General features: G+C 40.1%; 1 protein-coding gene across 5 annotated transcripts in view; it reads right to left on the reverse strand.

Annotated features, from left to right (window-relative positions):
• The window catches only part of LOC111150866 (ER degradation enhancing alpha-mannosidase like protein 3), a 66,189-nt gene extending 58,616 nt beyond the window's left edge, over nucleotides 1–7,573 (reverse strand). For all 5 annotated transcript variants that reach the window (XM_022508514.1, XM_022508509.1, XM_022508512.1 and 2 more), the window contains exons 1-2: nucleotides 7,357–7,573; nucleotides 2,164–2,209 (exon numbers count right to left, since the gene is read on the reverse strand). In XM_022508514.1, coding sequence (XP_022364222.1) covers nucleotides 2,164–2,209; nucleotides 7,357–7,517 — 207 coding nt within the window. In that variant the 5' untranslated portion in view covers nucleotides 7,518–7,573. The remainder of the gene's footprint in view (nucleotides 1–2,163; nucleotides 2,210–7,356) is intronic.
• Between the last annotated feature and the right edge of the window lie 5,871 nt (nucleotides 7,574–13,444).

Here is a 13,444-nt window from a genome sequence, read left to right on the forward strand (position 1 = left end):
GATCGAGCCCCACACTGGGTTCCCTGCTTGGTGGGGAGTCTGTTTCTTCTCTCTCTTTGTCCCCCACTGCTTTCTCTCTCTAATGAATAAGTAAAATCTTTGTAAAAAAATAATTAATTAATTAAAATACTGTGCTTTACAAAGAGAGGATCCTATTCACAGTGAAATATACTGAACTGATCCAGCTGTATACCCTTTCATTCAACTTGGGAAGTAAAAGTATGCATTTATGAGATGGCTAATGTTTGAGGATATAGCATGGATCCACTTGGCCACCACAAAACTATTGGCCTAGATTTGTTCAATTTTGCTTGGCCCAAATGGAATGAACTAACCAGAGATAAATAATTTTGAAAGAACGATTAAGGGAATTATTAGGAGAATGGCCAGGGTCTTTAGAAATTAATTTAAAACTGTGTTTTCAATATGGTTAAAAATACCCCAAGTTACATTACCATTATTTTCAAAAAACATTTATTAAGAACTCAATATAGACTCCTAGAAAAACAAAATATAAGAAGGAATAAGAATTATCAAATATAAAACATGTTCAAACAATACAAAAATGCAGGGCGCCTGGATGGCTCAGTCAGTTAAGTGTCTGCCTTCTGCTCGGGTCATGATCTCAGAGTCCTGGGATGGAGCCCTGAGTCAAGTCTAGCTCCCTGCTCAAAAGAGAGTCTGCTTCCTGCTTCTCCCTCTCCTTTTGCCCCTCCCCCCCACCTGTGTTCTCTCACTCACTCTGCTCAGTGTCAAATAAATTTTTTGAAAAGCTAAAAAAATGGGGTGCCTGGGTGGCTCAGTGGGTTAAAGCCTCTGCCTTCGGCTCAGATCGTGATTCCCAGGGTCCTGGGATCAACCCCACGTCGGGCGCTCTGCCTGGTGGGGAGCCTGCTTCCCCACCTCTCTCTGCCTGCCTCTCTGCCTACTTGTGATCTCTGTCAAATAAATAAACAAACACATCTTTTAAAAAATAAGATAAAATAAAAAGCTAAAAAAAAAGGTACAAGAACACATAAAGTGTGTATACTTAGTTTATAAAGATGTTAATATATGAAGATATTTGCATTATATATAATGAAAAATGGATTCACAGAATCAGTTGAAATACACTTAAAGCAGAATCAATTAAAGTTAGTTCTCTGTCAAACTTTTCCCAAGTATATTTTATAGGCTTTCATCATAAAAGAAAATCTGACACATTTTAAAATGTACAAACATTTTAAAATGTAAAAAACTAAAAACATATTTTAAAATGTAAAAATATATTTTAAAATTCATAAGAATTCTCAGAATAATTTGATTACTCTTTTCAAAATTATAGAAATTCACAGAGAATCTTTGAATTCTAAAATTTGTTGCCTAGTTCATCTTTTTAGAAATTAAACATTTTTTTTTCCTGAAGTCTAAGATCATTTTATTAAGGGGCATGAGGCAGGGAGAAATAGGGGGCACCTACAACCTCCAGCCTTGCCATCACCCAAGCGGCTCCCTGTACTATGGGAGGATTAAATTTTTAATTGTGGTTAAAAAAACATAAAATTTACCATTTTTAACATTTTTAAGTTCAGCAACATTAAGTATATTCACTGTTGAGCAAGAGAGCTCCATAACTTTTTCATCTTGCAAAACTAAACCCGCAATTTCATCCCAAGTGAACACTAAGACATTTTAAAACAATACAGATCAGTGTATTTAGAAAGTAGAATATATTCAAATCAAAGCGCACTATTAAGACATAACTTGGACAGAAACTAGGTCATATTTTGTCTCTTTTCAACAACAGTTTTCTTCGTAGAGTATATGAAGCAATATTGTAAATAGTATTTTTAAATAAGATAATAATTTCCCCAAAGGCTGGAGACAACATCTTATTCATGTACATCCACAATATCTAACCATATTAATCACTCACATTGCTGATATTATCAAAGAAAATTACTTAAATACAAAGTTACATAATCTAATGCAGTTTCGTAGCTATCCAATTAAACTCCTCTAATAACCAATTACCAAAAACACTGTTAGCTTATGCTTGCACTGTTTTTTTTTAAACTTCCGTTAAAAAGAATGTGCTATTAATACAGGTTTCAAAATCTGCAGCTATTTTTATATAATAACCCACTCACATAAATGATGTATAAAGATAAGACTTCTACTTACCATATAGTTACCATAAGCATGATCAAACATTTCCAGTACTTGATTCCTAATTTTAAAAGAGCAGAAATGGAAAAAAGTTAAGTACATTCTAGAAGTTTTTCTAAAAAAGTTAATGCTCCTTCATAAACATACACCCATTAAAAAAAAAAAAAAGAAAAAATTAGTTAGAAAAGACATAAACAGAGTCAAGAAATACAGCAGTGTTAGTAGATAAGCTTTCATGAACCACATAGAGCTGGCCCAAACTTTTACTATTCCTAGCAATTTATGTAAAATTCACCTTATGTTTCCCAAGAAAAATTGATAAATGATGCATGCCATGCAGAGAGAAGGAAATCTGATGCTAAAAAACAATTACCTCTTAAAAAACTATTCAACATGTCTGTCTTAAATGGAAGAATATAGCTGGATATTCTCTCAAGAGAAGGATGGGTATGTAATGATTTGAAATAACAGTACTCTAACAAGCTTCTTTCATTTTAAATCAAGTCACTAATGCCTAGTTTAATACATACTTATTAACATATATTTGTTCACACTTTCAAAAGATACACTTTATGATTTTATGATATACTCTCTTCTCCTTTAAAAAACTGTCAGAAGTCAAATAAATAATATTCATGTCTCAAATGAGAAGAGATTTGTGTGTTTTGGCTATCTTTCTTTCTTAAAATCCCCAAGACAACTATTTAAAATGGAGATTTCTGATCCCCACACCAGATTTACTAAGTCAAAATCTGTATTGTCTGGACCAATAAATCAGTCTTTCAGTTCAACACTCTCAAGTTTGGGGGCTTGAGGACTACACGAAAAACTACAAAGTTAATGTTATGGTTAGACAAGGCCAAATATCTCAATAATTAGCAAGGAAAAAGTATTTCAGTAATCTTCTATTAACACTTACTATTGTTCCCAAAGCTCCAGTCACTAATAGCAAGAATTGAAGAAAGTGTTAGAGAATATGGCTGGGTATAATTCTATTTTACTTCCTGTTACATTGCAATTGTCATTTTATAAAAACTGTAATCATGGATGATGAAATATTGGTAATAATAAAGCTAGCAGACAGAAAAGAATTAATTTCCAGATCCTAGCTATAATGACCAGCAAAATCAAGTACACTCAAACTTGTAAACTGAATAAATTAAGTCCTGACAAACGTTTTATGAATAATCATTTTAAAATAATCATTATAAACAAGATCTTATCACTTTGCTAAAACATGAGTTCTTACATCTGTACATATATGATAGAATACGGACCAAGTTATCTCAGAAAACTATGAAGTATCTTAAAGAATTCTTCCACACATTTATTATATTGCAGATGATAAAGATCTCTCAAATTAGCTAATGAACCACCAAAAACAATGTTAAAATTTTCCTTTCAAGCACTGGTATCAATAAATGGAATATGGAAATTTTTCTTCCTTTCACTGAAATGGAATCAACACAAGAGTATTGCCAAGAAATAGAACCTCTTTTAACTGGTAACGGCAATGCCTAGACATGCGCTTTACAGATAACATAAGCTTTAACTGGTTAACCCAAACTTCATAAGCATTCAGTTTTCATGATTATGAATAAATCACAACTACAAATGAGGACACATTATTTTCCAATCCTTACATTTCTGTAGCACATGGCCATCAAATTTCATAACACATACTTCAAAGTGGAGATATTTAATACTCAGTTGAGCACTCTCTCTACTAAACCTGTAAGTCCTCACAGTCATCTTTAAATACAGAATGGTAGCTTACTCTATTAAACAGAAAAAATGTCTCTGTGATGGTTTTATTTCTATTCAGCCAGTGAACGGAAATGTATTGGGAATCAGATCCACAGTTCAAAAATTATGTCTTTTTAATGATGTTAAAATAATTTTTATAAGTCAGCTTTTTCTAAAACTACATTGCCTGTCAATGTCCTACAGAAATTGGATAACTTTATACTTCCCTTGTTTTAAAATGAAAAGATAACATTAACAACTGCTGTAACATTTAAACCACAAAAGCAAAAAACAATGCATTCCAGAAAGGGTAAGACTACATATGATCAAGTAAAAAATTCCACAAACTGGAAGCAATTGAGCAACTGCTTCCAACTTGTGATAATTCCGGTCTTTATCATCCTTGGTTTGGGGGGACAGGAAAAGGGATGAGGCATTTTTTGAGGGTTTTTTTTTTTTTAAGATTTTTATTTATTTTACAGAGATCACAAGTAGGCAGAGAGGCAGGCAGAGAAAGGGGGAAGCAGGCTCCCCGCCGAGCAGAGAGCCCGTTGCGGGGCTCGATCCCAGCACCCTGAGATCATGACCTGAGCCAAAGGCAGAGGCTTAACCACTGAGCCACCCAGGTGCCCCTTTTTGAGGTTTTTTAATCATAAATCACTTGGGCTTTTAAAAGAATCACACAGGTTCAGGTTCCGGAAGGAAAATTCCCAAAGGGGAAAGCAGTCAAGCAACTGTGTATTTGTGGTTTATAGTTCCAGACTCTTACTCTCAAAATTTAAACCGACAATTCAAGTCATTTTCAGTAAACTTTTCCAGTTAAAAATTAATTTTGGACAAAAATGACTTAACTAATGACTTTTCTTCAAATAAAAATTTTTGTTTAATATAAAAAAGAAAGAAAGAAGAGTGGCAGTCAAATAAGATACTTTCTATCCTTAACAGACCTGAAGCTTCTCTTTCCAAGTCTTAAGAAGCACAACACATTGGAGAGAACATCGGCTCTGGGGTCATACAGACCTAATCTTGAACACTGAGTCCACCATTTAGCTCTGAGTCTGAACAAGTTGATCTTGAGTCTCAATTTCCTCCTCTGCATAATGGGGATCACCTCCACCTCATTAACATAGAGGATTAGAGAGATAACATATATAAAGTGCCTGGCACAGAGCAGGGCATTCATTAAAACAGTTATCAATGACACATTAAATTCATAAAGAGAGAAAATTTAAGATACTAATTAAGAGTTTACTGATCATTTTCTTTGGGTAGCTGACTTTTTTTTTCCCATCAGGCATCTTTTATTGTTACCTTATTTAAAAGTTAATACAATACTCTTGCAATGATTTAAACAATAAGGAAGTATATAAAACAAAATCTGATGGTTCCATCTCACCTCCATCCTAACCCAGGGGGTAATCATCCTTCCACGTTTTTCCGAGCTTAGACAATTTCTTTTCTGTTTCTAAAAGAACATGGGATGGTGGGGCACCTGGGTGTTCAGTTGGCCACGTGTCTGCCTTGGGCTCAGGTCATGATCATGATCGCGGGAGTCCTGGGATCTAGCCCCCACATCTCACTCCCTCATCAGTAGGGAGCCTGCTTCTCCCTTTGCCCTACCCCCTGCTCCTGCTCTCTCACTGGCCTCTCTCTCAAACAAATATAACCTTTTAAAAAGAAAAAAATATATATATATAGAATGGCACTATACATATTATTCTACAGTTTACTTTTTTTTGGGGGGGGGGGGTCTTGGGAATGTATCCTGGATAGCCTTCCAATGATCTACCTCTTCCCTAATGTCTGAATATTATTTCACAATACGGATGCTCCGAGTAACAGTTCCATTCTTTCAAAACACACATCTTTGTACACCTATCTATACATCAATAGTGCTTTTATTTCTGTAAAATTGATTCCCTAAGTCGGGATTATTGAATCAAAGAGTACACACAATTTAAATTTTAGGAGATACTGTCAATAAGTTACAGCAATTTACACTCCCACCAACTCTTTTCTCACATTTCAACTAGTCAGTACTCTGTGTTTTGTACTTACTAATCCTTTTTTTTTTTTGTTTACAGAGATCACAAGTAGGTAGAGAGACAGGCAGAGAGAGAGGAGGAAGCAGGCTCCCCGCTGAGCAGAGAGCCCGATGCGGGGCTCGATCCCAGAACCCTGGGATCATGACCTGAGCCGAAGGCAGAGGCTTTAACCCACTGAGCCACCCAGGCGCCCCAAAGATTTTATTTTTAATTCATCTCTGAATTTAAAAAAATTTTTTTAATTAAAAAAAAAATTAATTCATCTCTGCACCCAAAGTGGAACTCCAACTTACAACCCTGAGATCAAGAGTCACAGGCTTTGGACACCTGGGTGGCTCAGTGGGTTAAGCCTCTGCCTTCGGCTCAGGTCATGATCTCAGGGTCCTGGGATTGGGGCCTGCATCCGGCTCTCTGCTCAGCGGGGAGCCTACTTCCCCCTCTCTCTCTGCCTGCCTCTCTGCCTACTTGTGATCTCTGTCTGTCAAATAAATAAATAAAATCTTAAAAAAAAAAAAAAAAGAGTCACAGGCTTTACTGACTGAACCAGGCATGCACCCCCTGTACTTACTAATCTAAGGGGAAAAACAGCTATCTCATTGTTTTAATCTGCATCTCTCACATTTAAGAGGTTGAGTAACTTTTCATGTTTATTGACCATTTGCATTTCCTCCCATGTGGAGGAAATGAACTCTTCATGCTCTTTGCTCATTTTCTTACTGGTTCTTGGATTTTTTTCTTATTCCTTTGTGGGACCCAGCATATATTAGGAATATTGACTCCCAACTAAATGCTGTAAATATAACTGATAATTTTATGACACTTTCGAAACTGGTAAAAATTACTTTGAGTAAAGTGAACAGGTATATTTAATTGAGACTTCTGAATAATACCATTAAATACTGTTCTACTAGAAAAAGTAGTGCAAGAAAACACTGCAAGGAAATGGTAAATGTGTAAAGTTCAAATTCCAATGAACGCCCCCTTTTTCTGTAACAGGTGTAAAGACTATTTCCTTAACTACTGTGAGATCAGCAACATTCTCCAAGCTGGGAGCTCACTTGTGCGAGAAATTCAACCATGTCTCCGACTAAAGACAACCGCAGGACTCTGTCGCGTAGTAACACCGGCTGTAGCCCTCTTCACGGGCCACTGACATGGCAGCTGCGTTGACAAACGGCGAATGGCCTCAAGCAGCCTGCACATGTCACCGACGGCCCAGGCGACACCCCGACGGCCCCTCGAGGTCGCCCTGCAGGCGACGGCCCCCACCTCCCCGGACCCTGTCCTTCCCTCGCGGGGCAAGAACCATCTCAATCGCGACAAGAGAGGCCACTGAGCGCCCGGGTCGCAATGACAGGCACCTCGCCTGTGGTCCGCCTCCTGAGGAAACCCACCCGAGGCTGCCAGGCACCCTTACCCAAGCTTCTGTCTCTCCTCCCTACTCATGGGCGCGGCCCCCGCCGTCCACACGGACGTGGCCGACACCAGGCAGAACGCAGCCGTCGCCGCCACTAGGCTCCATGGCGCTCGCTGGGGGACCGAGGACCCACAGCCCCGGCCGCCGCCGGCTTCGCTCATGGCCCCACGGTTCCGCGCACGCGCAGCGGCTACGCCCGGCCGGTGGGACACATTGCCGGACGCCGGTGGCAAGGGGGCTGAGAGCCGTGCCGAGGGCGGGATGCGGAGCTACGCGAGCGGCAGCCGTCGCCGATCTGCTTCCCGAAACCACAGAGCCGGTCCCCAGCGCCAGCGCTGCCACCGCCCTCCGCCCTCAGCAGCCCCGAGCACCTCCCCCAGCTTTCCGGTGTCGTAGTCTAGGAAACCGCCTCCCCCAACGCTACTTCCGGGTAGGGCCAAGGCGTTGAGGCTCAGGACCAATGGGAACCGGACCGGAGAGGGGCGGGCTCCGGGAATAGGAGAGGGCATTGGCCGGGAGAAGTGAGACGTGGACAAAAGGCGGGACTGGGGCGGGAACTCTGACTTCGACCCTCCTCCGACCCGTGAACTTGTGACCCGAAGACTACAAGTCCCAGCGTGCACTGCTTCCTCCGGCGCGGCTCTCAATCCGACTCCGCCTGCCCAAATTTCCACCCAGGGTGGGCGCGCTGCACCCTGGGACGTGTGGTCATCCGAGGGTCATAGGCGGTGCCTGAGACCCTGATTCTCGCTGCGTCTTGCGGCCAGTCCTTCCTCTGGGGCTGTCAGCTGCGGAGTCTGGGGAACCTGTCAACCATGTATCCCTCTTCCTGTGTTTGACGCTTCCCGGAGGGCTGGCAGAATGAGGCTTACACGTCCCCAGCTCGGTGTTACACGCTTTAGAGACTAGTATTGGGGTTGTCTTTTGCTCTCAGGGGGATTACAAAACGGTCACAGCAAAAATGACGACCTTTGACGCAATGTGCTGAGAGTTTTACTTGCGCTCTCTCATGCAAGCTTCTCGACTCTTAAGAAGTAAGTACCGCCATTCCCATTTTGCAAATGAGGAAACTGAGGCTGAAGAGGTTGGGGAACAAGTCCTCATCCCGCTGCTGGATTAGATGCCCAGCCGACCTCTATGACTGAGGAGTCCTTGAATGGAACCGCATCCACAAGGATTAAAAAGGACACGTACCTGATTAATAATAGTTCTCTAAAAAACTCAGTGTAAGGAGAGTAGAGTGAGCTGCAAAGAAGATTAATGAAGGAAATTGGAACTTGTGATTTATTTTGATCACGGAGTCCCACATTAACTATTGATAAAATGAGGAGTAGTTTCCTCTTGAAAGAAAAAAAAAAAAAAACCACATTGTGTGTGTGTGTGTGTGTGTGTGTGTGAGAGAGAGAGAGAGAGAGAGAGAGAGAGAGAGAAAGATAATTCGGTAGATAGGTGCGGAATTCAGATGCAGATGTGATCTCTGTGACCACAGGAAGTCGCCTACTGATCCCCTCAGCTTCAGTCAGTTCTATTTCTGGAAACTTTTCTCCCTTGATTTCTATCACCTTGCATCATCCACTTCCCTCTCAGACCTACCGTTCGTGTGACACCAATGACCCTTCCTTCACTCCCCCCACTCTCCTCTTGCTTAGAACGCTGGTGTTCCCTGCATTTTAAGGTTTTCTTTTTGTCTTTTTCCTCTTTGTGCGTTATTCTTTGGTGATTTCTTCCACTCATACGGATTCAGCCAGCGTATGCTTGTGGTTGATTTCTTAATCCGTATCTGTCCTGATCTCTAGACCCCCATTTCCACTTTCCTAATAGAAATTCCCTTCTCTCTGGCCCAGCGTAGCTCAAATGTAGTATGTTCACTGGTTCAGGTTAATGGATTAGAATCATCTTCAACAACTCCTCCTCCTCCTTCATGGTCCACGCCCACTCAGTTGCCAAATTATATAGATTTTACTTCTGCTATCACTACCTGCTGTCATCACTCCTACTTCTGATCCATTCAAGCTTCATTACCTCTTTCCTGAGCCATTGCAGTTGTCTCCTAATTATCTCCCTGCCACCCTACTTTTTACCCCATTGTTACCAGAGTTGCCATTAAGGACAGCTACAGACCTTCCGAACATGTCATCTCCCTTCTATCCCTGCCCTACCCTCAGATTCAAGCGATAGCTAACAAATTCACATGTCCTACCTTTCTATGCCTTTGCTCTTACCTCTGCTATCCCACCATCTTTGCCTGTAGAACACTCTACCCACTAAATCTTGGCTCAGATTCCATCTCTACAAAACCCTTTCAAAAGCTTACAGCCATCAGAAGTCATTCCCCCCTTGTTCTTTCATTGTATTCTATGTTTATGATGGCATTTTTCACAGTCACCTATGTCCACTAGATTGTGACTGTTTTCAGGGTATGGAATTCAGCTTAATTATGTGTATGTTCCAAAACTCTGCACTGTGCCTCTGCTGTTACAGATGCTTAATAAATCTTAAATATACTTGTTTCCTTTTTCCTTCAGTTTCTTTATCTATAAAATAAGGACTAATATAGTCCCTCGATCTACTTAGATGAAGGCTATGAAAACACATGAGGTCATTTCTGTACAACATTTAATTTTATTCTTTTTTATGCACTTGCAAATCTATTCCATCCGAGATCCTCTTTGGCAGCTTTAAGGATGAAGTAGCTAAATAAATAACACCTGTGCATTGTTCTTGCCTCCGGCATAGAGAACATGACAAGGTAAAGGTCAATACCAACTATCCAGTATTTGAAAACTAGGAACAAAGAAAATAGAAAAATAGGGATGCCTGGGTGGCTTAGTCGGTTAAGTGTCTGACTTTGACTCAGGCCGGCCATGATCTCAGGGTCCTGGGATCAAGCCAGATGGGGCCTCATGTTGGTCCTGATCAGCTGACATAAGCCACGTTTGCCCCTCCACCCCAGTCATGTCATGTGGGGCTCCTTGCTCAGCAGGGAGTCAGCTTGTCACTCTCCTTCTGCCCCTCCCCCTGCTTGGGCACTCTCTGTTTCTCTCTCAAATAAATAAACAAAATCTAAAAAAGAAGAAGGAGCGGGGAGGAGGAGGAGGAAGAGAAAGGGGAGGAGAAACATAGCCAATGACCTTCAATTTTATTGAAATTTAGTCAAATCAATTATTTGTAGTAGATTATTGGCAGTAACTCAAGTTTTCTTTATCTTCATGATGTTCCAAGCCTTTTTAAGAAGTCAAAAACTGACTAGTAACTATCATTAACAAACAATGTTCTCAAGAAGGAGTTCTGGCTTTTAATGTTTGGCATTTTCTATCCCCCACTTTGGCTTATATATTTGTTTTCAAGCTAACACTACATTTAAAAAGTGTCTGATGAGAACATGGAGCATACTTTTGTTGACTTGCTAAGTAATAAGCATTTTTTTACTCTTTTACTGAAATTCAATTTCTAGCCAGTTGTTGAGTCCATTTGCCACTAATCTCTGCAAAACTCTGAGTAGAAAATCTTGTGTGACCTAAAAAGCATTGCAACTTATCATGGGTAAGGTGGAAGCCATGGAAGTGAAAGAAAAATATATTCACGAAGTACATTTCAAAAGAGATTCTATTTTTAACCCCATGATGGAAATAATAAAAATTCTTAGCTAATTGGCCAGTTAGGAACACCAGGAATAATTTACATTCAGTGTTTTAAAACCTATACACATTATTTTAGAATCTATACACTTAGTGATTAAAAAGGATATAAGAGTTAGACAAGAGAAAATTGGTGTGTTATAAAGGGGGAAAAAACGCTGGTGGAAAGTATTAAGGAGAATAAGGATAAGGACTTTTAAACAATATGGAAAAGATTTTAGATGTGTAAAGACTATTAAAAATTGTAAGAAATCATGGGGTGCCTGGGTAGCTTGGTCGGTTGAGCATCTGCCTTCAGCTCAGGTCATGATCCCAGAGTCCTGGGATCAAGCCCCGCATTAGGCTCCTGACTCAGTGGGGAGCCTGCTTCTCCCTCTCCCTCTACTGCTCTGCCTATTTGTGCTCTCTCACTCTGTCAAATAAATAAGTAAAATCTTTTTAAAAAAATTATAAATCACTACACTACAGAAATAAAAAGCTTTTGCATAGCAAAGGAGACCATCAACAAAACAAAAGACAACCTGGTGAATGGGAGAAACATTTGTAACTGATGTGTCTGATAAGGGGTTAATACCCAAAATATATAAAGAATTTATACAACTCAACACCAAATAATCCAATTAAAAATGAGCAGGGGACATGAATTGACATTTTTCCAAAAAAGACATACAGATGGCCAACAGGTACATGAAGAGGTGCTCAACGTCAGCAGGCATCAGGGAAATGCAAATCAAAACCACGATGAGCTATCACCTCATACCAGTCAGAATGGCTAGACTCAAAAAGGATAGCAAATAACAAATTATGGAAAGGATAGGGAGAAAAAGGAGCTGTTGGTGAAAATGAAAGATACTGCAGTCACTATGGAAAACAGCATGGAGGTTCCTCAAAAAATTAAAAAGATCATATGATATTTATCCAAAGAAAAGGAAAACACTAATTCAAAAAACTATGTGCACCCCTATGCTTATTGCAATATTATTTACAGTAGCCAAAATATGGAAGCTCAAGTGTCCATCCATAGAGAAATGGATAAAGAAAATGCAGGATACAGACACGCACACACACACACACACACATACATATACTCATACAGATATAATGGAATATTACTCAGCCATAAAATAGAATGAAACATTGCCATTTGGAACAATGTGGATAGATCTACAGGGTTTCATACTAAGTGAAATAAGTCAGAGAAAGACAAATACCATATGATTTCACTCACATGAAATTTAAGAAGCAAACAAATGAACAAGGGAAAAAAAAGCAAAAAGCCAGATTCTGAAATACAGAGAACTGGGGTTACCACAGGTGGGGTGGGTAGGGGGATGGATAAAATAGGTGAAAGGGATTAAGAGCACACTTATCTTGATGAGCACTGAGAATGCATGGAATCGATGAATCATTAAAATGTATACCTGAAACTCATATATAACACTGTGTTGGGGCACCTGGGTGGCTCAGTGGGTTGGGTGTCTGCATTCCCCTTAGGTCATGATCCTGGGGTCCTGGGATCAAGCCCCACATCAGGCTCCCTGCTTGGAAGGGAATCTGCTTTTCTCTCTCCCTCTGCCCCTCCTCCTGCTTGTGCAAGTGTACTTGCTCTCTCTCAAATAAATAAAATCTTAAAAAAAAAAAAATCGTGTTAATTGCACTTGAATTAGGAAAATAAAGTTGTCAAAGCAAATGGTTAGAAGTAAGAGCCATTTATAAATGCACTTTTACCAGTTAAGAGTTTGTTTGCACAACCTTGTAGCTTATGTAAATATGTATGCTCACCTGGTGTTCTCTTTACTTTTTTCCTTGGATGGATCAGGACTTAGGGAGTGGGAGAAGTCCTGGTCAGAATCATGTGGATTTGCAAACACAAGGAAGGGTCCCCCTTCCATATCCCACCTGGGAAATAGTCCCAGGAGGCCACACGCAGCTGTGTGAGACTGACCATTACAGGAGCAATTACCCCTAAATGACTTGAATTCTTTAGTATAACAGATCTAATTACTCCTAAAACTGTAGTATGGAATTTGAGAGTAGTGATTTTGTCATTCTTCAAATTGCTTTCCCCATTATTTGATAGCGGGTGGAATTTGCAGAACACTTCATGAGAACCCAGTCTTATAAACATTAAATAGAGACGATACTCAGTCTACATTCACAGCCAGGGACTTTCAGGCCTTAGAAAGGCGATTTCATGAAGAAGATGGTGAATGTGGCGGGCTGACTTCAGGCTTGGCTGACTTACCCAAATTCCAAGAGAGAGATGGAAAATACAGAAGATTCACAGCTGCTTAAGATGTCCCCAGGGCTTTCCCACCTCTCAGTCATGATTCAAGATCTTAAAAATCACTTCAGCTTCAGATTATTATCTTACTTCTCTCCTTGACACCTGCACCCGCTGTCTTAGATAAGAGATTTTGTTCCTGCGTCATGTTCATGTTAAGCTCACT

This window comes from Enhydra lutris, unplaced genomic scaffold, assembly GCF_002288905.1.
Source record: "Enhydra lutris kenyoni isolate GAN:26980312 unplaced genomic scaffold, ASM228890v2 scaffoldscaffold24, whole genome shotgun sequence".
Lineage (NCBI taxonomy): Eukaryota > Metazoa > Chordata > Mammalia > Carnivora > Mustelidae > Enhydra > Enhydra lutris.